The 26,775-nt window shown below is 39.5% G+C and overlaps 1 protein-coding gene across 1 annotated transcript in view; it reads left to right on the top strand.

The window, feature by feature from the left end:
* The window catches only part of PRTG (protogenin), a 129,080-nt gene that overhangs the window by 1,316 nt on the left and 100,989 nt on the right, over nucleotides 1–26,775 (top strand). The window contains exon 2 of the mRNA XM_030931785.1: nucleotides 1,081–1,383. Coding sequence (XP_030787645.1) covers nucleotides 1,081–1,383 — 303 coding nt within the window. The remainder of the gene's footprint in view (nucleotides 1–1,080; nucleotides 1,384–26,775) is intronic.

Here is a 26,775-nt window from a genome sequence, read left to right as displayed (position 1 = left end):
CTGGGCATACATTACGGGAAGCAGGGAGCCTTGAAGAGTGAGGATTCTGAGGACCTGCCTTGAGGAGAAACAAATCATTTCTGGGGGTTTGTAATCAAGAAACCACAACGATCAGGAGGAAGATGAAGCAACGCTTCCCTCACACGCCCCCATACTCCATTCGCCCCCAGTCAATACGCGAGACTTTAAGACCGCCTGTGCACTAAATGCAGGAGGTGACAGAGTATTATTTGATCCTGGCGGGGGCCAGGGGCGATGTGTATATACTTAGGATAAAGCCTTTCCTCTGCTCTGATAAAAATGTGTATTGGTTGATTAAGCAATCTCCTATCCCTATTAGACAGTAAGGACCAATTAGTCACGCATTTTTTCCAACAGTTGGTAGTTCTAAAAAAGTGAAATAAAAGTTTCCTAATCCGATCACCCACTGAGTACAAGCAGCAAGAGTTACCAACTTTTCAGAGTCTATTGTTTGTCTTTTAAATACCTAGCTTGCTCTGCAGAAATTAAGTAAATGGATTTCTTTCAAGGAGAGGAGATAGAGTCCCTGCTGTAAAAGGGCAGATAGAAAAATGCAAACTTGTAATTTGTCACAAAAGATAAACGCAGTTCCCAAAGGAGTAGGTGCCAAGGGTTCCAAGAACACTTCAAGGGACAAGGAAATAAACTTGCTTGTTCACAGAGTTGGAGTTTTGCTAATGATTTCTTGTAAAATTAGACTTTTACGACTTACTCTGTTCAAGATCTTTTTGACAAGCTTGTAAAAGCAAACAGCTTGTGCTCATGAGTTTTCCTGATGATTTTGAAACTCTAGCAAGGAACTTGAGAGAATTCATACAAGGCATAGAGGTTATTGAAACCTTCCCTATGCTTTTAGTGAAGATGTAAAAAGTAATTTCTCTGACTTGTTGAAAGAGTTTGCTGAAATTTAGATTGGTTCATTAAGGTGTTTGTAAGCTAACTAATAAAATTTGTTAAACTTTGTCATCTTCTACCCTGAATATGTGTTTTACAGTTTTGTGTTCAGGAACATTTTATGCCTGTAATTCTGGATGTGCTGTTCTCCTTTTTTCCTTATAGGAGTGTGGTGCTTTAGCGAACTGTCTTTTGTAAAAGAACCACAGGATGTAACTGTCACAAGAAAGGACCCAGTCGTTTTAGATTGCCAGGCTCATGGAGAAGTTCCTATTAAGGTCACATGGTTGAAAAATGGAGCAAAAGTGTCTGAAAATAAACGGATCGAGGTTCTTTCTAACGGCTCTTTGTACATCAGTGAGGTGGAAGGCAGGCGAGGAGAGCAGTCCGATGAAGGATTTTATCAGTGCTTGGCAATGAACAAATATGGAGCCATTCTTAGTCAAAAAGCTCATCTTGCCTTATCAAGTAAGTGTTTAAGTTTTTGGTTGTTGACATTTTTCATTGCTACATTTTGATGATTTCTTGCTTTATTAATATAATAATCGCCCAGATCATGCATACATTAAGAATTTTACTGGAGGTAATAGTTGATGCTAACTAAGGCGTATAGAGAAATCTGAAGAAAATACATATAGAAATTCAAATGAGTAATTGAGAACAGAAGTCAAATTAGGTTTAGAACACCAAGTAAAATGAAACCTGTAGAGGTGGCTTTATAAAAATTTTAAGCGTTTCACCCAGTATGAAGATGTTGGATGTAGAAGTTTGGCCAACACAACAAAAGTTGTTCTAAAATTTAATCTTATGGAAATTAGTAATTAATGAAAACAATCACAAGCAAATTTTTCTGCTTTGCAGATGGCTCGAGTGCTAAATCTTTCTTATAGCACAACCTTCCATTTCTCTGACTGCTTTTAGATCACCCATGTTGCCTTTTAATTGTACAAGAGGGCATTGGTCAGTCACTCTTAAGCCTTTGAAGTATTCCTAGTCTTTTCCTGCTGGGAGGGAAAGAGACTAAGGCCATTTCCATATTATGCCTAATGGACTTAAACCCGTATCTGCTCACTTTTCCCCTATTGTCATAAAGTATGCTATCTAATGATTTCTTTTGTATTAACAACCCCATCAGATCAACCATTTGTCCAAGTGATCCATTGCTTGGTGGCTGACCTGTAACTGTTGAGTGTAAAGATGGGCCTAGGACAAGTGCTGAACTCCTTGTGCCTACTGAGGCTTTGAACCTTTTTCAGGTGGTGAAACACACAGTTCTCAAGTGTAGTAGATTAAATCTCGAAAACCGAAATTGAATCTTAAAAAGTTTTAAGGTGTTTGACCTTCATGCTTTTGTTAATCCACAAAACATAGATTTTGCACTGTACGTACAAATTGATCTTTTACAAGTTGAGCAATAGGTAGATGGCGTTCTTGAGATAAAGGCATAATCTTAGCTGGGCTGGTGGCTAGCCTGTAATCCCAGCTATTGAGGAGGCTGAAGCAGAAAGATTCCTTGAGCCCTGGAGTTTGAATCCAGCCTGGGAAACAGACTCCATCTCTTTAAGGAAAACAAAAAACAAAACAGAAAAAAAAAAAAAACCCCGTAATATTTAGGAAATAGTTGTTTCAAGTTCTATACAGTTGAAATTTAGGAAGCTATTGGCAGCAATTTCCTAGGTGACTAACTACTGTTAACAGTTCATGTTCCATTTATGCCATCCTTATATTACTGATTTATTTTATTCTGCAATAAGGATTAATTGTAGAAAATAAATTGCAAGCAAATAAAAGCAGAAAATATTTCTGTATTGATACCTCAGATAATCAGAGGTTTGCAGTTCTAGCCACAGTCCTACCCCTGCCAAAGAATAGCATAAACCTGAGAGGATTTTTAATTTTTCATGTTTTCCTTCCTCTCTCTCCCCTGCCTCCTCCTCCCTTCCTACTTCCTTCCTTTATCCCTCCCCCCTCCCTTCCCCCTTCCTTCCTCTGTCCTTCCTCCTGTCCCTTCCTTCCCTCCCCTCCTCTCCCTCCCATTCTCCCTCCTTGCTTCCCTACCTTCCTTGCTTCCCTACCTTCCTTCCTTCCTCCCTACCTTCCTCCTCACCCCTCTTCCTGTCCCTTCCCTCCCTCCGCCCACTTTCCTTCCTTCCTTCCTTCCTTCCTTCCTTCCTTCCTTCCTTCCTTCCTTCCTTCCTTCCTTCCTTCCTTCCTTCCTTCCTTCCTTCCCTCCCCCCCGTAATCATTGGCCAATAATTATTTTTTTCATGGTGTAATGGTTTTTCTGTATAGTACTGTTTTAAAGATAATGTGCTTTTTATTCTTATATTCTGTTCATTCAATTTTTGTCCAATGTAAACTTGTTCTGTAGAGTTGTAATTTTCCCACCTTTTGGGGTTTGTACAATCTTGTGTCTTCATCTTCAGGAACTGTAACTTATATTATCTCTCAGGGATAGGGAGTAGGTGGTAGAGGTGGCCAGACAGGCCATGAGAAGATGAAGCATTTGTCATGACCACACGTTGTTTCCAGGACCTCCTGAGAAGCTTGGCAGAATTCTGGGTCTTCCAGAAACACTTGGAAAAACACAGAGCTTTCTAACTTCATAAATAAAATCTGAATGGTGTGTAATAGGTGTAACAAACAAAATGTCAGTACTGGCTTTTTAAATATCTTTAGATTTTTGTATCTTTATAGAAATTATCACTTAATAAATAATTACATGTGATTCATTTTGCAGGCAATTGTGAAGTTTTTATATTTTATGTGTCTTTTAAATTAACAAAGTTCTGATATCTAAGAAATAAGTTTAGATGATGGAGGCTCAAATCCCTTTATCCTATGTTCAGAGTAAATATATGTATATATATACAGGAAGAGAATAGGCATTAAGTGGACATTCTGGTTTTCTTTTCCTCCTTGTTTTTAAAGCTAGTTCTCTTTTAGGTATTGATAGCAGCAGGGTACAAGTGTGTTGTTTTTCTTAGTCAAGGATTTTATCAGTAAGCATATTTTTTTGTTTGTACAGAAGCACAGTAGTACAGCACCTGGAAATCTAAAACTTTAATCTGTGCAAGTTTTAGATTTTTAACACACAGGCAATCAAGTCTTGGTCTCTAAACTTAGGAACTAGAAGCTGAAAGTTGCACTCTAGGCAAGAATTCCATTATTCATGTGTAAATTAGGAATTCACAGGGTTAAAAGGTTAGAAACTGGCCAGGATGAGGTTTACCCTTGTGATAAAGAGCAGATGACCCTCATTCATTGGCCAAAGCTTTCATGTAGCTCTTCTGCAAAGTTAGTTATTGCCATGAATTGTTCTTGAGGAATGCAGAAATTCAAATGTGAACAGGCCTTTCCTTAAGTGTCACTATGGAGCCTTATCTCCGAAGCACATCAGAGCAGGGCTGCAGGGACAAGGTTCCTCCCCAAAGGCCTGGAGGCTTTGCTTTCCTGTTGTTCATTCAAGCACAAAAGAATTCATCTAACTTAGTTTTGCTAAGGCTTCCCATTTTTAAAAGAAAGTATAGGGTTAAAGTAATATTTAGCTTTAAAAAAAGATAATCCTTTTTATTGATAGCCATGTTAGCTGTCTTACATTTTCATGTAATTGGAATAGAAAGAGGAGTGACATGGGACACTCTTTTTCTAGTTGTGTACAATAGCAAGAACAGAAGATTAAACTATTTCCTATACATTTCAGTGTTTTTAAATTTTAGCAAATCGAGTTTTCACTTTCATGGGCACTAAGTTTTTGTTATCTAAATTTAAACATTTTAGGAATAAGAAATAATCTATAGGTATCTTGACTTTTCTTGTATTCTTAATGTTGAAGTAAGATAAATTTCATAGGAAAGCATTAGTGTGGTAAAAATGGTCTCATGTTTCAACAAGTTTAAATTAAGATAAGAGACATTTGAGAGAAGTAAAGGAGGAGGCGGGTTGTGTTCTGTGATGTGTAAAAGACTGGCTGTAAGCTGGTGATTGAACAGGAAGCTAGTTGTTTATTTCCTTTCCATAAAAGGTGGAAATTGAAGTCTTAGGATAGAGGGAAAAAGAGCATAAAGCTAGCTTATATTTCTTTGATTTTCCAGGACTGTTCACTTAGGTAAAAAATAACTTTTTATGTGACCCTGTGTAGCTGGACGAGTATAGGAATTATTGTAACTTTATGATTTTTTAACCAAAATTTTGAGGTTGATTTTGCCATTGGTAAGGTTGTTTGGGGGTGCATTTCTGTAACTTTTTAAAGTAGTAATAGTTGTTTCCATTAAAAGGATGTAGGTTTTTTATTAATAAAAACATTCATCAATTTAAATTACGATGAAATTTGAGGGTTTATGTGGGATTAATGAAAAACTGTTCTTTGGGTGAGGCTTGCATATTAAAAAGTAATGCATAAATTATAAAACCAAGTCTTTGAAATGTGAAGTTAAAAATATATTAAAAACATTTAAAGAGTCATGTTAAAAAAAAAAAAAGAAGGGGAAGTGATGTATTGAAAAGGGAACCCTAAGAACTATGAGACTATATGCTAGATTTTGGATTTTATTAATGATCCTGGACCCGAAATAGGCTAGACTTTGCTACACTGTCCCTGTTTTATTGAGAGCTCTAGGCACTGGAAAGGACTCAGTTTCCTACATGCGGGCCTATTCACTTGAAGTCAAGCTGTGAGCAGTTACCTGGCCTAATTAAAGAATGCTAAAACATGAGTAAAAGTCATTTGATTTTGGAAAACTCAAGCCAACAGAACTGGGGTATTTAGAGAAACCAATCTGCCAACACTGTAGATAAGGTTCAGTTGATGTTTTCTGGGATCCAAAAAAATTCACCTTTAAAAAGAGGAGGTGTGGTTCAGAAGTATATGTTTAACTTAAAATTGGCTCTCTTAATATTGCATAAGTCAAGTGAAGGAAGTAGAAATTGCATGTATAGTTCTACAGGCTTTCATAGAATGACACTTGGTTCTTAAAGTCTGTCTACTTAAAGTCTATCAGGTGCCTGATAATCGCTGGGTAATGGAACCAGTTTTTCTCACTTTGCACTTGATTAGTGAGGATCATTTCTCATTTTCAGAAACTTGTAACATTACCTCACTCTGTTTTGAAGTTGGTGGATTTTTATTTTTTAGCAAAGCATGGTCCAATGAAGGGTAGAATTGGAATTTTAAGATGTATAAAAATGTACTTATTTTATTTTGTTGTATTTATGTCCAGATTCTTAATGGAATTTTGAAAGGGTGTTTGGTATGGCTCCTTTTTGTCAGCTATCTCTGATTATTCTAAAGAAAGGATATCACTCTCAGTGGTGTTTGCCCTGGGGTTTATTGTCATTGCTCCCAAATTTAACAGCTGGGTCTATTGATGAAGTCCAGAGCAATTTAAAATAATAGCAAGCAACAAATCTTTTAAGCAGGGTTTTAGGCTAAGGGAGCATTTTAATTAATAAATAAAATACATTTGAGGTTACCTTTTGAAAACCACGATATTCTTGACTACAGTTTTGAGAGATGACTTTTATCTCTCATGAACAGGGTTGCCCAACTAGAATTGATCATTTAAAGCATTTAAACTGATAATTACCATTTATATGAAAAATAATAATGTTAAGTCAGGCATTTTGTTGAGGACCCTAGTTGGATTTTAAAAACAGCTGTGATTATTGAGGTGTTTTAAAAGAAATCATAAAAATTCTCCCAAATTAAGTTTTCATTGTCAGTCAAGACTATTTTAATACTTTTGAGAGTTTACAGTGCCCAGACTCTTCATTAAATCTTTTTTAAAATCATCATTTTAATCTTGGTAAATAAGAAAGGAAAAGGAAGATGCTGTCGTAATCATGTAAGTAATATCTGCAGTTGCCCTAACATGGTATGCCGCACAGAGCAGAGCAAGCTCACGGTAAACAATTGATAATTGCAATGTACAAAAAAGGTAAAAACATATCAAATTATCTTCACCAGCTCTAATTCTGAAGCCAAGTGAACTCCTATAAGGATATGTATGCAGAGGATAAAGGCGTCATCCTCACAAAGGTCTCTGACAGTAATCTCACAAATACTTGCCTGACTTTTACATTCCTTGTATTTTTTTTTTTTTTAACCTCTGGTTCTGAGAAACTACTTTTGATGAGCATTTAAAAACCAAAATCGTATGGACTGAGCAGAAGGCATGAATTAAAAAATGTTTGTTTTTTCAGTTTCCAAAGGGTTTGCCCTTTCTTCATGTTCATAATACATATATATCTTATATATGTGTATGTATATATGATAGCTTTAGCATTTATAGGGGCTAGATTATGAATAACTGTTTGAAAATGTGATCATTGTTCAGGTCTCTGGTTTCAAATTTGTGTACTTAATGGGTTTAGTCCTTAAAACTTACAGAAAGAAAATTTTCTTTTTAAAGCTCACGTCTTGAAGCAATAGTAAATCCCTAGGAGTTTATCTAGAACAGTGTGACAGCTTTTTTGTCCGTTTAGTGTTGCTGTTTTATGCAGACTACTTTAAATAAATCATATTCTTTTGGAATAATCTTCCAAAGTCATCCTTTTGAAGTTTTGTAATCTTTTAATACTACTCAGAATGTGATTGACTCAGTAGCTTATCTTCCATTCTACTAATATTTACCAAAAAGAAAAAAGATACTTCTGCGTGTGGGTTAGGTATCTCAGTCTTGCCACAATTGACATTTCGGGCCAGATAATTTTCTGTTGTGGTGCTGTCCTGTGCGTCGTATGCACTGTTAGCGGCATCCCTGGCCTCTACCCGCCCAATACCAGTAGACTGTCTTCCAGTTGTGACAACCAAGAAAGGTCTACTGCGGGGCAAAGTAACTCCTGATTGAGAACCCCTGATGTTTCCAAAAGTAGTAGAACACTTTCCAGTGATGTTGGACCGTTTGTTACTTTAAGTGTTTCTATCTTATCCTTGATATTCTACTTGTTTTAGTGGTAGCAGCCCAAAATGTATTCCTTGGAGAACGATTTGCTGTTTTGTTGTTGTTGTTGTTGTTGAGTCAGAGTCTTGCTCTGTCATCCAGGCTGGAGTACAGTGGTGCAATCACGGCGTCCTGCAGCCTGGACTTCCTGGGCTCAAGTTATTTTCCCACTTCAGTCTCCCGAGTAGCTGGAGTTTCAGGCACATGCCACCATGCATGGCTAATTTTTGATTTTTTTGTAGAGAGAGGATCTTGCTATGTTGTCCAAGCTGACTTTGAACTCCTAGGCTCAAGCATTCCTCCCACCTTGGTTTCCCAAAGTGCCAGGATTATAGGCATGAACCGTTGTGCTTGGGCTCTGTTTACTATTATTATTTCTTTTTTTTTTTTTTGAGACAGAGTTTCACTCTTGTTGCCCAGGCTGGAGTGCAATGGTGTGATCTCGGCTTACCACAACCTCCACCTGTGGGGTTCAAACAATTCTCCTGCCTCAGCCTCCCAAGTAGGGATTACAGGCATGCGCCACTATGCCCAGCTAATTTTGTATTTTTAGTAGAAACAGGGTTTCTCTATGTTGGTCAGACTGGTCTCGAACTCCTGACCTCAGGTAATCTGCCCGCCTCAGCCTCCCAAAGTGCTGGGATTACAGGTATGAGCCACTACGCCTGGCCTCCATTTACTTTTTTTTTTTTTTTTTTTTTTGAGACAGAGTCTTGCTCTATCACCAGGCTAGAGTGCAGTGGTGTGATCTCAGCTCACTGTAACCTCCGCCTCCTGGATTCAAGCGATTCTCCTGCCTCAGCCTCCCAAGTAGCTGGGACTACAGGCACATGCCACTATGCCCGGCTAAGTTTTGTAGTTTACGTACAGACGGGGTTTCACCATGTGACCAGAATGGTCTCGATCTCTTGACCTCATGATCTGCCCTCCTTGGCCTCCCAAAGTGCTGGGATTACAGGCGTGAGCCACTGCGCCCAACCACCATTTACTATTTTTAAGTGTTGTATATATTTTTAAAAAATGTGTTTGGGCTACTGCCTAAATTGGAGCAACAGTGGTTTTCCAATCCCTTTTTCACACACATAATACACTGAAAACTGCTGTTAAGAGTATGGCCAGGCACAGTGGCTCACGCCTGTAATCCCAGCACTTTGAGAGGCCAAGGCGGGCGGATCACCTGAGGTTGGGAGTTCGAGACCAGCCTGACCGACATGGAGAAACCCCCTCTCTACTGAAAATACAAAATTAGCCAGGCATGGTGGCACATGCCTTTAATCCTAGCTACTCAGGAGACTGAGGCAGGAGAATCACTTGAAGCCAGGAGGTGAAGGTTGCAGTAAGCTGAGATCGCGCCATTGCACTCCAGCCAGGCAGCAAGAGCGAAACTCTTGTTTCAAAAAAAAAAAAAAAAAAAAACAAAAGTTTACCCTGGCCAGGCACAGTTGCTCATACCTGTAATCCCAGCACTCTGAAAGCCTGAGGTAGGTAGATCACTTGAGGTCAGGAGATCAAGACCAGCCTGGCCAACATGCTGAAACATCATCTCTACTAAAAATACAAAAATTAGCTGGGCGTGGTGGCACATGCCTGTAATTCCAGCTACTCAGGAGGCTGAGGCAGGAGAGCTGAACCCAGGAGGCGGAGGTGGCAGTGAGCCGAGATCATGTCACTGCACTCCAGCCTGGGTGTCAGAGTAACACTCCGTCTCAAAAAACAAAAACAAACAAACATAGTCGTGTACAGGGTAACAACATGTTGGTCAAACAGTGGACCACATATTATGACAGTGGTTCTATAAAATGATAATACCATAATTTTACAGTGCTTTTTCTGTGCTTAGATATGTTTAGATATGCAAATTCTTCCCATTGTGTTACAGTTACTGCCCTTTTCAGTACTGTTACATGCTGCCCAGGTTTGTAGCCTAGAAGCAATACAGCTGAGGTGTGTAGTAGGCTATACCATCTGGTTTGTGTCTCTATGATGTTCGCATGACAGAATCACCTAACGATATGTTTCTCAGAATGCATCTCTGTCGTTAAGTGATGCAAGACTGTGTATGTCTGGTTTTGCTAGTAATTAATAATGTATTCCGGTGTTTGTTGATTCAGTATTTTAAAAAACATAGTTCTGACTTTATCTTGAGAGAGTTTTGCTAAGGTATTAGTGTTTTAATATCAGTTGATTATACTAGTTCCCCACCCCCACCGATTGCTATTAAGATTGATAAGGTGTAATTTCTTCTCCTCCCTCAGCTTTCAGATTGAACTAACTCGAGTCCCCTGGAGTCCCCTGATTGGATTTAAACTAACTCAGATTAAAATATTGACCCCCTGGCCGGGCGCGGTGGCTCAAGCCTGTAATCCCAGCACTTTGGGAGGCCGAGACGGGCGGATCACGAGGTCAGGAGATCGAGACCATCCTGGCTAACCCAGTGAAACCCCGTCTCTACTAAAAAATACAAAAAACTAGCCGGGCGAGGTAGCAGGGTGCCTGTAGTGCCAGCTACTAGGGAGGCTGAGGCAGGAGAATGGCGTAAACCCAGGAGGCGGAGCTTGCAGGGAGTTGAGATCCGGCCAGGGCATTCCAGCTTGGGCAACAGAGCGAGACTCTGTCTCAAAAAAAAAAAAAATATTGACCCCCCCAATGTGGACTTACAATAGGAAGAGATGTAACCAGCTTAACATACTAGAATTAAAGAAGCTAACAATTAGAAATTTTTCCCTGTTAGTCTTCAGAAGGGGATGAAATTGTACAAATAATGAAGTAAAAGGGAGACAAAGAGTACATCATTATTTTCCACTGATCTCCAAATATTTAGGCTTGTTGAGATACTGGCAGTGAATATTTTGAGGAGAGAAACTTAAGATTCCTTAAAACTTACCCTTGTAGTCAATAGAAAATCCTTGCCTACTTTCACTTGCAATATCATTATGCCTTCCTCTTCCTTAAGTAAAGATCACAACTTCTGTAGTCTTAGAAACTTCTATTTTGCAAATAAGGAACAGGAACCTGGGGGGAGGTAAGTGCCTTTCTCAAGGGCACAGCTACTGTCTAGCACCAGAGCTTGGGTTGTTTTTATTTATTTATTTATTTTTATTATTATTATTTTTTGAGACGGAGTCTCGCTCTGCCGCCCAGGCTGGAGTGCTGTGGCCGGATCTTAGCTCACTGCAAGCTCCGCCTCCCGGGTTCACGCCAGTTCTCCTGCCTCAGCCTCCCGAGTAGCTGGGACTACAGGCGCCCGCCACCTCGCCCGGCTAATATTTTTGTATTTTTTAGTAGAGACGGGGTTTCACCGTGTTAGCCAGGATGGTCTCAATCTCCTGACCTCGTGATCCGCGCGTCTCGGCCTCCCAAAGTGCTGGGATTACAGGCTTGAGCCACCGCGCCCGGCCGGGTTGTTTTTACTATAGTACGACTTTGCAGTGCTTAAATAAAGCTTTTTCCTGTGACTTGTGTGGAGATGTATCTTTCTATATTCAAATATATATAATCAAATCCAGAATATAAAAAAGAATGGTAACAGCCGGGTGCGGTGGCAAATGCCTGTAATCCCAGCACTTTGGGAGGCCGAGGTGGGAGAATCACTTGTGGTCAGCAGTTCGAGACCAGCCTGGCCAACGTGGTGAAACCCTGTCTCTACTAAAAATACAAAAGTTAGCTGGGCGTGGTGGCAAGTACCTGTGATGCCAGCTGATCAGGAGGCTGAGGAAGGAGAGTATCTTGAACCCGGGAGGCAGAGGCTGCAGTGAGCTGAGATCATGCCACTGCACTTCAGCCTGGGCAACAGAGAGAAACCCCATCTCAAAAAGAAAAAAAGAAAAGAAAAGAAAAAGAAAGTAACAGAATTAACGCCCAAATTAAAGACATTCCTTAATTTCTTAATTAAAAAGTGACTTTCATTTTTGTGCAACTCACCCATTATTGCTATACTTGAATAAGGTTTCTCGTTGATGCAGTAAATAGGTGATTTTTAAAATAAATTGCTAATGCGTTTCTATTTTCAGCTGTCCTGTAACCCTTCATGGAATTTCTTTTCTTGTGTATATCCTCCGTGCATGGAGGTTGAGCTCCCGTCCATTTAGGGGTTTGGCATTTGTTGATACATCTGTCCAAATGGAAGTTTGATCTAAAGCAGTGATTTTCAACATGGCTTTGAAGAACCACCAATGGATGAGACCCTTTTATAGTCAAAAGACTGAGTTTTAAATAGATGGTTAAGTTTCTTCTTCTTATTATTATTATTTTGCAGAATCTTGCTATGCCCAGGCTGGTCTGGAACTCCAGTCCTCCCGCCTCAGTCTCCTGTGTAGCTAGAATTATAGACATGTGCCAGTGCACCTGGAACACCCTTATAAAGTATACAGTTCAGTGGGTTTTGTGCATATGTCTCACCAGTATCTAATTCCAGAACATTTTCATACCCCCAAAAAGAAAGCTGTGTTCGATAGTGATTACTTCCGATTTCCCCCTTCCTCTGGCAACCACGAATTTATTTCCTGTCTCAGTGGATTTGCCTATATGCGGTGTGTCTTATCAGTGAAATCATATAAAAATGGTCTTTGTGATTGTCTTCCTTCAGTTAGCATGTTTTCAGGGTTTATCCATGTTGTGTCATTTATCAGTACTTCATTCCTTTTTGTGGCCAAATGAGATTACATTGTGTGGATAAACCATGTTTTGTTTATCTGTTCATCTGTTGGACACTTGAATTGTTTTCATCTGTAGTGAACATTTGCTTTTTCAGTTTCTTGAAACTTTTCGTAGTTTTCAGTATATAGTCTTTTACCTTTATGCTGAAATTTGTATCTGGGCATCTTATTCTTTTAGATGCTATTGTAAATGGAATTGTTTAATTTCCTTTTCAGTTACTTTTTTGCTGTTGTGTATATAAACACAACTGCTTTACGCGTGTACATCTTATACTCTAAAACTCATCTGAATTCATTTATTAGTTCTAGTAGCTTTTATGTGGATTCTTTGTGATTTTCTATAAATAGGATCATATAATCTATGAGGGATATAGCTGTACTTCTCTCTCTCCAATTTGGATGCCTTTTGTTTCTTTTAGACTAATTGCTCTGACTAGAATTTTTAGTACAATGTTAAATCATAATGGTGAAAACAGAAATCATTGTCATTTTCTTGATCAGTGGAGAAAAGCTTTTAGTCTTTCACCTTTGTGTATGATATTGTGAGGCTTTTTAAATAAATGCCCTTTATCATGTTGAAAAATGTTCCTTCTATTCCTAGTTTTCTAAGTGTTTATATTATGAAGTGTATTGGATTTTTTCAAATGCCTTTTTTATATCAACTGTGCTAATCGTCTTTTTTCTTTGTTCTATCAGTTATTTGATTAATTTTCTTATGTTGAACAACTTTTACATTCCTGGGATAAAAGTGAGATAAATCCTATTTGGTCAGTATAATTCTTTTAATATATTTTTGAACTTGGTTTGCTAGCAGTTTGCTGAGATTTTGCATCCATAGTCATAGAAGACAATTTTATTTTCTTGTGATATCTGTCTGGCTTTGATAGTGGAGTAGGTGTCATCAAATATGTTAGGAAATATTCTCTATATAATATTCCCCCAAAAAATATTTCATTTTTTTGGGAGAGTTTGAAAAGATTTGGTATAAATTCTTATTTAAATTTTTTGTGGAGGCCAAGCACAGTGGGTCATGCCTGTAATTCTAGCACTTTGGGAGGCCGAGGTGGGCAGATTGCCTGAGCTCAGAAGTTCGAGACTAGCCTGGGCAACATGGTGAGACCCCGCCTCTACTAAAAATACAGAAAATTAGCTGGGCATGGTGGGACACACCTATAGTCCCAGCTACTCAGGAGGCTGAGACGCGAGGATCGCTTGAACCTGGGAGGTGGAAGTTATAATGAGCCAAGATCGCGCCACTTCACTCCAGCCTGGGTGACAGAGAGAGGCTCTGTCTCTAAATAAATAAATAAATAAAATAAATTTTGTGGAATTCACTTGTGAAGTCACCTGGTTCTGGATTTTTCATTGTTGGGGTGTTCTGTTTTGTTTTGTTTTTTGAGTTGGAGTCTCGCTCTGTCACCAAGGCTGGAGTGCAGTGGCGCGATCTCGGCTCACTGCAACCTCTGCCTGCTGGGTTCAAGTGATTCTCCTGCCTCAGCCTCCTGAGTAGTTGGGACTACAGGTGTATGCCACCACACCCTGCTAATTTTTGTGTTTTCAGTAGAGATGGGGTTTCTCCGTGTTAGCTAGGCTGGTCTCGAATTCCTCACCTCAGGCAGTCCTCCCACCTCAGCCTCCCAAAGTGCTGGTATTATAGGCGTGAGCTACCGTGTCCGGCCTTTTGTTGGGAGATTTTTGATTTAATCTCTTCACTTGTTATAAGCCTGCTGTAATTTTATATTTCTTCTTCAGTCGGTTTAGGTAATTTGTGTTTTCCTTGGAATTTGTCCATTTCATCTAGGCTATCTGATTTGTCAGTTCATAGTATTTTATTATCTTTTTTATTTTTTAAAGTCAGTAGTAAAAATTTCATGTCTGAGTTTAGTTATTTATATCATCTCTCTTTTTTTTCTTGGTCAGTCTAGTTAAAGCTTTTTCAGTTTTGTTCATCTATTCAAAGATGAGCAAATTTTTCATTTTCCTGATTCTATTATTTCTTTTTTTTGTTTCATTTATCTCCACTCTAATCTCAATTATTTCCTTCCGTCTGCTAGCTTTGGGTTTAGTTTTCCCTTCCTTTTCTGGTTCTTCAAGGTGTAAAATTAGATTATTGATTTGAGATTATTCTTTTTATAAAATATAAAATATTTTTAAAAATATATTTTAAAATATGTTTATAGCCACCAGTTTCCCTCTGAGCACTACTTCCACTGCATCCTGTAAGTTTTGGTGTGTTACAGTTTTTCTTTTTCTTCTTCATTTTTTTTTTTTTTTTTTTTTGAGACGGGCTCTTACTCTGTTGTTGCCTGGGCTGGAGTGCAGTGGCATGCTCTTGGCTCACTGCAAACTCTGCCTGCCCAGGGTCAAGCAATCCTTCTGCCTCAGCCTCCTGTATATTTTCATTTTCATTTGTTTCAAAGTACTTCTTAATTTTCTTTGCATTTTCTTCCTCGACACATTCCTAAAGAATATGTTGTTTAATTTTCATATATGTGTGAGTTTTCCAGTTTTACTTCTGGTTTTAGTTTTATTCCATCGTGTTTGGAGAAAATACTTTTAATGATTTTAATCTTTTTTTTTTTTTTTTGGGGATGATGAAGATTTGCTCTTGTTATAGTTGTTACCCAGGCTGGGGTGCATGGTGCAACCTCGGCTCACTGCAACCTCCGCCTCCCGGCTTTGAGTGATTGTCCTGCCTCAGCCTCTGGAGTAGCTGGGATTACAGGCCCTGCCACCACACCCAGCTAATTTTTTGTGTTTTTAGTAGAGATGTGGTTTCACCGTGTTGGCCAGGCTGGTCTCGAACTCCTGACCTCGTGATCCACCCGCCTTGGCCTCCCAAGGTGCTGGGAGTACAGGCATGAGTCAACGTGCCTGGCTGATTTTAATCTTTTAAAATGTATCGAGACTTGTTTTGTGGCCCAACATATGTTCTATTCTGGAGAACGTTTTATGTGCACTAGAGGACAATGTGTATTCTGTTGTTAGGTGGAATGCTTTTATATGTCTGCTACATCTAGTTATTGCTTATATGTCTGTTAGATCTGTTATTTCACTATTGATCTTTTGTGTAGATGTTCTATCCATTTTTTGAGTGTGGTTGTGTTGAGGTCTCCAGCTTTTATTATGAAACTATTTCTCCCTTCAATCAGTGTCAGTGTTTGCTTCATGTATTTTGGGACTCTGCTGTTTGGTGAATATAATGTATATATTATGTTTTTTGGTGAATTGATTCTTTTGTTAGTGTGTAATATCCTTCTTTTTCTCTAATGACAGTTTTTGCTTAAAGTCTGTTTTTTTTCTGATGTTAGTACAAGGCTTCCCAGCCCTCTTGGTTACCATTTGCATGGAATACCTTTTTCCATTCAATCTATTTGCGTCTTTGGATCTAAAGTTAGTCTCTTGGCTGGGCACAGTAGCTCACGCTTATAATTCCAGCACTTTGGGAGGCTGAGGCAAGTGGATTACCTGAGGTCAGGAGTTCAAGACCAGCCTGGCTCACATGGTGAAACCCGATCTCTATGAAAAATAGAAAAATTAGGGCTGGGTACAGTGGCTCACACCTGTAATGCCAGCACTTTGGGAGACTGGGCAGTTGGATCACGAGGTCAAGAGATTGAGACCATCCTGGCCCACATGGTGAAACCCCATCTTGACTAAAAATACAAAAATTAGCTGGACATGGCGGCACACACCTATAATCCTAGCTACTTGGAAAGCTGAGGCAGGAGAATCGCTTGAACCTGGGAGGTGGAGGTTGCAATGAACCGAGATCACGCCACTGCACTCCAGCCTGGCAACAGAGTGAGACTCTGTCTCAAAAAACAATAACAACAACAACAAACCGAAAAACTAAAATTAGCTGAGTGTGGTGGTGGGTGCCTGTAATCCCAGCTACTCCAGAGCCTGAGGCAGGAGAATTGCTTGAACCTGGGAAGCAAGGTTGCAGTGAGCTGCGATGGCACCACTACACAAATAAATAAAATTAGTGCCTTGTAGACAGCTTACAGTTCAATCATGAGTTTTTAAAAATCCATTTTGCCAACCTTTTCTTTTTGATGGAGAGTTTAATCCACTTGCATTTATTGTAATTACTGATAAGGAAGGACTTCTGCCATTTTGCTATTTGTTTTCTGTATGTCTTACACCTTTTTTTTTTTTTTTTTTTTTTTTTTTGAGACAGGGTCACTGTCTCACCTAGACTGGAGGGCAGTAGCATGATCACGGCTCACTGCATCCTCAACCTCCCCAGGCTCAGGTGATCCTCCCACCTCAATCTCCCAAGTAGCTGGGCTATAGGCACATGCTACCATGCCCGGCTGATTTTTTTGTATTTTTTTTTAATAGAGATAAAGTCTTATTTTGTTGCCTATGTTTACCTTATACCTTTTTTTGTCTCTCATTTTCAACATTCCTATCTTCTTTTGTGTTTAGTTGCTTTTGTAGTGAACCATTTTGACTTCCTTCTCATTTCCTTTTGTGCATATTTTTTAGTTTATATTTTGTGTGTGGTTACCATAGGAATTATACTTAACATCCTAAATTTTTTTTTTTTTTTTTTGAGGCGGAGTCTCGCTCTGTCGCCCGGACTGGAGTGCAGTGGCCAGATCTCAGCTCACTGCAAGCTCCGCCTCCCGGGTTCACGCCATTCTCCTGCCTCAGCCTCCCGAGTAGCTGGGACTACAGGCGCCCGCCACCTCGCCCGGCTAGTTTTTGTATTTTTAGTAGAGACAGGGTTTCACCGTGTTAGCCAGGATGGTCTCGATCTCCTGACCTCGTGATCCGCCCGTCTCGGCCTCCCAAAGTGCTGGGATTACAGGCTTGAGCCACCGCGCCCGGCAACATCCTAAATTTTAACAGTCTAGTTTGAATTTGCAGTAGTATGCGAATCTTTGCATCTATACAGCTTCACCCCCCCTTATATTATTGTCACACATTACATCTTCATACATTTTGTATAGAAAATGATCTAAATGTATGAGCTTTTTATGCATTTATCTTTTAAATTATGTAGGCAATAGAAAGTGGAGGTACAAACCAAAAATACAATACTGCTGGCTTTTCTAGTTGCCTACATAGTTACATTTACCAATGATCTTTATTTCTTCATATGGCTTTGAGTAACTGTTCACTGTCCTTTCATTTCAGCCACTAGCACTCTTTAGCATCTGTTTTAGAGTAGATCAATGGTAATGAGTTGCCTCAGCTGTTTTTCTGCGAACATCTTAATTTCTGCCTCATTTCTGAAGGACTATTTTCCTAGATATGTAATTCTTGCTCTGTAGTTGGTTTTGTTTTTATGTTTTATTTTATTTTATTTTTTTAAGACTGCATCTTGCTCTGTTGCCCAGGCTGCAGTGCCATGGTGTGATCTTGGCTCACCGCAACCTCTGCCTTCTGGGTTCAGGTGATTCTCATACCTCAGCTACTGATTAGCTAGGATTACAGGCATGCACCACCACACCTGGCTAATTTTTGTTTTGTTTTGTTTTGATTTAAAGTAGAGACAGGGTTTTGCCCTGTTGGCCAGGCTGGTCTCAAACTCCTGGTCTCAAGGGATATGCACATGTTGGCCTCCCAAAATGCTGGGGTTACACGTGTGAGCCATAGCACCCAGCCTTTTTCATACTTTACGTATCTTATCTCGCTGTCTTCCAACTCCTGTGATTTCTGATGAGAAATTGGCTGTCAATCAAAAAACATAATATATACATTATATTCACCCAAGTAGCAGAGTCCCAAGATATATGAGGCAAACACTGACACTGATTGAAGGGAGAAATAGTTTTACAATAAAAACTGAAGACCTCAACACAACTACGCTCAAAAAATGGATAGAACATCTACATAAAAGATCAATAGTGAAATAACAGATCTAACAGACATATAAGCAGTAACTAGATGTAGCAGACATATAAAAAGCATTCTACCTAACAACAGAATACACATTGTCCTCTAGTGCACATAAAACGTTTTCCAGAATAGAACGTATGTTGGGCCACAAAACAAGTCTCGATACATTTTAAAAGATTAAAATCAGCCAGGCACTGTTGGCTCACGCATCCCAGCACTTTGGGGGAGGCCAAGGCGGGTGGATCACAAGGTCAGGAGTTGGAGACCAGCCTGGCCAACATGGGGGAAATCCCGCCTCTACTAAAAACACAAAAAATTAGCTGGGTGTGGTGGCAGGCACCTGTAATCCCAGCTACTGGGGAGCCTGAGGCAGGAGAATCGCTTGAACCTGGAAGGCAGAGGTTGCAGTGAACTGAGATTGCACCACTGCACTCCAGCCTGGGCCACAGAGCAAGACTGAAACTCAAAAAAAAAAAAAAAAAAAAAGAAATTGGCTGTTAATCTTTTTGAGGAAGAATAAGTTTTTGATGAATCTGTTTTGCTGCTTTCAAGATTTTCTCTTTTTGTCTTTCAACAGTTTGATTATAAATGTATTTCTTTTTTTTTTTTTTTTGAGACAGAGTTTCACTCTTGTTGCCCAGGCTGGAGTGCAATGGCACAATCTCGGCTCACTGCAACCTCTGCCTCCCAGGTTCAAGCAATTCTCCTGTCTCAGCCTCCCTAGTAGCTGGGATTATAAGCATGTGCCACTAACGCCCAGCTAATTTTGTATTTTTAGTGGAGATGGGGTTTCTCCATGTTGGTCAGGCTGGTCTAGAACTCCCGACCTCAGGTGATCCACCCGCCTCGGCCTCCCAAAGTGCTGGGATTACAGGCGTGAGCCACCACACCCAGCTATAAATGTATTTCTATGTGACTCTCTCTTAGTTTGTCCTACTTGGAATCCATCAAGTTTTATAGGTGTATAGATTTATTTCTTTCATCAAATTCAGAAAATTTTCAGCCATTATTTTTTCAAATACTCTTTCTGCCTCTTTCTCTTTCTTTTTACCTTCTAGGCTTCCCATAATGCATATGTTGGTCTGCTCGATAATGTCCCACGTGTCTCTTAGAATCTGTTCACCCTTTTCTTTTTAGATCCTTACAGTCTTCCCTTATGGTTTCTGTTTGTGTCTTTCGTTTCATGTTTTACACATTTAAAATTTTTATCTTACAGTCTCCATTAATTGTACTATTTATCTTAAGTTATTTAGGTGCTAACTTTCCCTTTTCCATTTCCATTTTCCGTTGTGGCAGATTGTTTCCATATGTGATTTGTAATTTTTTATTGTAACCTCATCTGTGGTGAGACATCACATTCTGTATCATGGAAGTTATGCTTCTGTGGCATGCCCCAGGGTTTCCCGGGTCATGGACCAGTTTTGGGGTTAATTGTTGGCTGCACTACATTAGTGGTAAAATGCAGCATCCTCACAAGTGTGTGTCATAGGCCAGGGGCTTTTGTTTGTTAGGGGAAACATTTTTTTTCCCGTCAAAAAGAAAGCCTCCTGTTGTTAACCTTGCTGGTGGGCTGAGTTTTTCTACTGACTTTTTCTCCACGTACTTCCAGGATCCTAGCTTTAGGTCTTAGTTAACTAGGTTGTTATGGAACAAAATCACCACTTCTTCCTAGAGGCTTTTAATTCCTATATTCGCTCTGGGCCACCATGGCTTCAAGCCAAAACTTTGCTGCTCTGACCTTGTCCAAATTTTGTTAGTGGTGGTGGTTAAGTATGTTCTGTGTGGCTTTTCTGTGTGTTTTTAGTGGGAAGGAGTATCTGTGTTTATTCAGTCTATGATTTTCCAGGAATGGAAATAAGGAAATAAGGCGTCTTTAAGAATCTTTTCCCACTCTGGAAACTACAAGCTTAATCTTGAGGACTAAGTTCTCAACTTCACCTCTCTGTTTATTTCTGACTTTCTTCATTTTAGTTTTCAGCATGAGATTTTTCAGGGCCCTTGGCCAATATTCCCTTTTGGTTCTAGAACATGTACGAAAATACTTGACACACTGCTGACACTAAAATCCTTACTGGTTGATGGAGAATTCTGTGTTTAGGCTTACTTTTACTCTCATGGTTATTCATTTCCCCAACAAGTATTTATTGAAAGCCTACTCTTGCTAGATCTTGAGAATGACATGACTAATAAAATATAGTACCTGACCTCAATGATAGGAAAGGAGTACATAAATAATTATTAAAACAGTATAGTTGTGCAACAATAAAGTTTATTCCTGGTGGAGTTGCTTATGTGGTGGTATTTCTTCCAACGTTTAATTTTGAAAACGTTCAATCTACAGAAAAGTATAAGGAATATAATGAACACTTAAATACCTTTCACCTAGATTCCCATCTGTTAACTTTTTGCCACGTTGACCTTCATCTCTCTCTCTTTCTTGAAAAAAGTAAGTTGCAGACACTTCAACTCTAAATACTTCTCTATGCATCTCCAAGTCTGGGGGAAGGGGCAGTTAGAGAGTGGTATGGTTTGGCCGTGTTCCCACCCAAATCTCATCTTGAATTGTAGTTCCGATAATTTCCACATGTGGTGGGAAGGACCTGGTGGGAGGTAATTGAATCATGGGGGTGGTTTTCCCCATGCTATTCTTGTGATAATGAGTAAGTTCTCGCGAGATCTGATGATTTTAAAAGGGCTTCCCCATTTGCTCAGCTCTTATTCTTCTCCTTCCTGCCACCCTGTGAAGGACATGTTTGCTTCCCCTTCTGCCATGATTGTAAGTTTCCTGAGACCTCCCCAGCCATCCTTAGCTGTGAGTCAGTTCAACCTCTTTCTCTTATAAATTACCCAGTCTTGGATATGTTCTTATAGCAGTGTGAGAACAGACTAATACAGGGAGAGATCCTGATGGAGCTGATGTGTAAGCTAAATTTTAAAGGAAAACTAGATTTTAGTTAGATGAAGGAGATGAATAGTCAAAGAAAGCATAATAGTAAGAAACAGCATGTTACATGTGGAATAGTTAACTGTTTGATGTTGTTGGAGAATAAATTTCAAGGAAATAGCACCCAAACATGGAATTGGAGATGTAGACAGTATCCACTCAAGGAAAGATTCATTATACACTATGTACCATGTTAAGGAACCTGGAATTTAACTTGCAGGTGATGAACTGCAAGGGATTGGCTTCATCAGATTTGTGTTTCAGATTGATCCTATTGGAGTCTATGAGGAGAGCAGAAGTCAGGTGAACAGGGCTGGAGTCAGAGTAGAGGCTAGGACAGCACAGGGAGAACTCACAAGGGCCTGGATTGGAGCACTGGCAAGGGGATGAATGGAAGACAGATTTTAGGTTATAATTACGATTTTAAAATGGCAGTACTTGTTAGATGTGGGGAATTAGGGAGAGGGAAAAGTTCAGGATGATGCCAGTATTTCTAGTTTGGGTGACTTGGTAAATGGTAGTGCCACCAACTGAAATAGAAAATTCAGGAGGAGGAGCAAATATAGGGAGCAAGGTAATGAATTTGCCTTGGAAAAACGTTAGTTTTAGGTGTCTGTGGGATGTGTAGGTGGAACCATCTAGCAGGTGGTCCAAGAAAGCAGTTTGGAGTCAGGAGAGGCATGACCTAAAGCAAGCTTGTCCAACCTGCATGCAGCCCAGGACAGCCTTGAATGCAGCCCAACACAAATTGATAAATGTTCTTGAAACATTATGAGATTTTTTCTTTTTAGCTCATCACCTATCATTAGTGTTAGTGTGTTTTATGTGTGACCCACGGCAATTCTTCCAGTGTGGCCCAGGGAAGCCAAAAGAAGGACACTGCTGAAAAGATACTCAGCTGAGCATCACGTTAGGTGGAGGTGGATGGAGCAGGATGAGCATACAGAGCAAGCAGCATGGGGGCCAAGAATCAACTCCTAGGACAACCAACAGAGACACAAACAATTGTCAGGAAGGTAGATGGACAACCACATGAGTACAAAATCACGAAAGCCAAAGGAGAAAGAATTCCAATAGGATGCAGAAAATACCCTTTGAACCAGATCATTCGAGTCTTAAAGCCGTTTCCTTAGAAAGAAAACAGCCATAGTTTTTTGTTTTTTGTTTTTTGTTTTTTGTTTTTTTTTTTTTTGAGATACAGTCTCTCCCCATTCCCAGGCTGGAGTGCAGTGATGCTGTCTCAGCTCACTGCAACCTCCACCTTCCGGGTGGTTCAAGCAGTTCTCCCTGCCCCAGCCTCCTAAGTAGCTGGGATTACAGGCACCTGCCCGTAATCCACGCCCGGCTAATCTTTGTATTTTTAGTAGAGACGAGGTTTTGCCATGTTGGCCAGGCTGGTCTCAAACTCCTGACCTCAGGTGATCTGCCTGCCTCGGCCTCCAAAGTGCTGGGATTACAGGCGTGAGCCGCCATGCCTGGCCCACAGTTTTTTCTTTTCTTTTTTTTTTTTTTTGAGATGAAGTTTCACTCCCATTTGCCCAGGCTGGAGTGCAATGGCACAATCTTGGCTTACTGCAACCTCCACCTCCCAGTTCAAGCAGTTCTCTTGCCTCAGCCTCCTGAGTAGGTGAGACCAGATGCCCGCCACCATGCCTGGCTAATTTTTTTTGTGTTCTTAGTAGAGGTGGAGTTTCACCATGTTGGCCAGGCTGGTCTTGAACTCCTGACCTCAGGTGATCCGCCCACCTCAGCCTCCCAAAGTGCTGGGTTTATAGGCATGAGTCATTGTGCCCAGCCAAACCCACAGTTTTTAAGACAGGAATTTTGCCTAAAACTTAAGTGAGACAATTTCTCATTGTTTTAATATTGCCCCAATATTTGTAATTTTTAAACTAGAAATAACACTACCATGTTATGATTTAGTAAAATAATACCTTTTTACATTTTTCTGAAACTTTGAATAATGTCCTGGTTATTGTCAGAAAACTTAGTTGTTTAACTTAGCCTAATTGGTTAAATTGCAATTGTATTTTATCTGCAATAACTGCTGTACATATACATTTCCGCCTTGGAGTACATGTTCTTTAACATTCATTGAGTATATGAAGTCATTAATAGACATTCATTGTTTTCGCATTAAAGTTTTCCATGTCTTTTGTTAAATTGATTTTCCCTCAAAATACAGTCTTCTAGAATTTTAACCTTTCAGATTTTCAACTTGAGAAGGAAAACTTGATTTAAAACAAACACACTCTGTTCTTTGTTTTGTCTTCATCAACTTTGCCAATATGTTGACTGATATACCATGTGCAACAATTTCTCATTATCTTGTAAATATTAGAAATATTTTAGTAAAATCAATTAGGACAATGAAAAGAGTCAATTTCCCAACTCCAGTTTTTGGTACTAGGGCTTTTCTAAGCAATTCAGTTATTCAGTTTTAATAATTAATCCAAGTAAGATAGTGGTTTAAAAGTATGTATGTTTATAAAACCAGTTATATATGTGTAGGAAATTCTTTTCAAAAAGTAATTTGAGGCTGGATGCAGTGGCTCACGCTTGTAATCCTAGCACTTTGGGAGGCCTAGGTGGGTGCATTGCCTAGGGTCAGGAGTTCGAAACAAGCCTGGGCAACAGAGTGAAACCCCGTTTCTACTAAAAATACAAAAAAATTAGCCGAGCGTGGCAGCGTGCATGTGTACTCACAGCTACTCGGGAGGCTGAGGCAGGAGAATCGCTTGAACCCAGGAGGCGAAGGTTGCAGTGAGCCAAGATTGCACCACTGCACTCCAGCCTGGGTGACAGAGAGACTCTATCTCCAAAAAATAAAAGAATTTGAACCTTAAGAGGCCTATCATTATAAACATGACATCTATGATACTGGAGAAACTCAAGTGAAGATGTTGTACTTAAAAACTTGAATGATTTTTACAGTGTTTTTTTTAAAGACAACTTTGAAGTTAACTCTAAAATGCTGGACACTTTTTATATATGATAGTGAAATTATGATTAAAATATATAAAGCAAGTAAAACGAAACTTTAATGAGAAAGCAACATAGATGTCATTAAGTAGTAGAAGGACATTTGGCTTTTCAAATGTATTGTGTCTTACTACATAATAGCTAGATTAAATGAAATTATTGATTTCTGCTTCATTACTGACATACATTTATGAGCAGTTTCTTCAGCACCATAGCACAATGTCAAAGGTCATAACTTTCTTTCTTTAGAAGAATAAAAGCTTTCAGACGGCAAATCCCAGAAACCTTCACTGTGGCTTTTGCTGTTTTCCTCTTGCGTAGAACTACTGGAGAGGCATAGTTGAAAGAAACATCTCATAAATCATCAAAAGAAAGCCTTTTCCTCCTAAGCCTTCTTAAAATCATTGACAACTAACAGAATTCCTCTGCAGATAATATTGTTTTTCCCAGATTTTGAAATATTTTGGTAGGACATGGTTCATTGTAACATGCTTCCTGTGCCTACTATTTTATGTGAAATTTCGTTTGTATTTTTAGTTAAAGCATTCTGTTTGAAATAAGTTAGAATATTTTACCTGTGTTAAATATGTACATATTCTATTCTCCAATAAAAGTCGAATCTCTTAGGCCGGGCGTGGTGGCTGAAGCCTGTAATCCCAGCACTTTGGGAGGCCGAGACGGGCGGATCACGAGGTCAGGAGATGGAGACCATCCTGGCTAACACAGGTGAAACCCCGTCTCTACTAAAATACAAAAACTATCTGGGCGAGGTGGCGGCGTCTGTAGTCCCAGCTACACGGGAGGCTGAGGCAGGAGAATGGCGTAAACCCGGGAGGCGGAGCTTGCAGTGAGCTGAGATCTGGCCACTGCACTCCAGTCCGGGCGACAGAGCGAGACTCCGTCTCAAAAAAAAAAAAAAAAAAAAAAAAAGTCGAATCTCTTATGATACCAGGATGGAACAGTAAAGAGTTAGGGATTTGGAAGTTTCTGTTACTCAGCTTTGTCATATAACCTAAGCCTTTGTATTAGTGGCTCAAATGTTTTCATATTGAGTAAAGCCACTGCTTTTACTGTAGCTACTCCATTTTGTACCTGATGATGTTCCTAGACATGAATTCCATTTTAGAATGAAAAACTCTTTTAATATTCTAATGGCGTTTTGAATGTTAGGCATTATCAAGCTTGGAGAAGGTATGTACATGTGTACATGTATATATATGTACATACACACATATGTGTGATACATAGTTTTGTTGTGTATATATTGCCGTAAAGTTGCTTTTTCCACTCTGTGGTGAACTCAGCAGTTAAAATCTTAAAATTCATCATATATTTAAAATGTATGTTTTGATAAGATGATTATGAAAAGGTAAAGAAGTGATTTTTTTTTTCCTACTAATGATCTGGTGATTTAGGGGAAAAAACAAGGAAAATACTGTGTTCTCGAAGGTTGGATCCTCCCAGCACTTGACTTTAAGATGGTTTTCATATTATGGAGATGTTGCAGCATCCTGTTGAAATCCTCTTGATAGTCCAAAACCTTTCCAATGACTTCTTCCCTCCTGTACAAGTAAGGGCTAACCAAGAGTTCAGTCACATGGATTAGGGAGGTAAGGAAGTGGTTCTGTAGTGGACAGAGGAACTCCCATTATTCTTCAGCTCATGGATTGTTTATCCTGAAAAAAGCTCACTCTTGGTTAAAATAAAAAGTGAAATTATTGTGATTGATATATAATTTTATTTGGAGAACCAGTTGATTGTTTGTTGTTGTTGTTGTTGTTGTTTTTCTGTTTTTGAGACAGAGTTTCACTCTCACCCAGGCTGGAGTGCAGTGCCACGATCTTGGCTCACTACAACTTCCGCCTCCAGGGTTCAAGCGATTCTCCTGTCTCAGCCTCCTGAGTAGCTGGCACTACAGGCGTGCCCCACCACACCCAGCTAATAGATGATTGTTAACACAAATTCATTTGTAATTTGTTGGCAAATAACTTTTCAAGGAGAATACTATGCTGTGTCTATATGATAGCCTTTGGATGGTATCTGTAAAAATGAGCTAATGTAGACAAGTGTTGGGCGTTTTAATAGCTTTACACTTACTGAATAGTCTACATTTGCCTCTTTCTCCAGCTGGTGCCAATTCAGAAGGGAATGAATTGTTTATCTAAATGTCTTATCACAAAGTTTCCCTCTTAGTTTTCTCTCACTTGGAGTTCATGTTTGCTGATAGACCAAGTCAAGTCAAAAGGAGTTGTATTCCATTTTTAGTTTCTTTTACTACCTTTTTAGCTCAAAGGTTAACCTTTTTGGATCTTAAAAGTGGTGTATTATTTTCCTTATGGAACTCTATTTTGGACTTCCAGTACTCAGGGTTTTTTGGATATATAATTCCAGGGGACCTTGGATGTTGTGATCCCAAATCAAAGACATTTATCTCTTCTTTTAAGGAAAGGGGGATTAGGAACTTCCTGCTGCTTTTGCAAACACT

Source organism: Rhinopithecus roxellana, chromosome 5 (assembly GCF_007565055.1).
Source record: "Rhinopithecus roxellana isolate Shanxi Qingling chromosome 5, ASM756505v1, whole genome shotgun sequence".
Classification (NCBI taxonomy): domain Eukaryota; kingdom Metazoa; phylum Chordata; class Mammalia; order Primates; family Cercopithecidae; genus Rhinopithecus; species Rhinopithecus roxellana.
The sequence above is the reverse complement of the archived record's forward strand: the minus strand, read 5'-3'. Positions and strand labels throughout refer to the sequence as shown.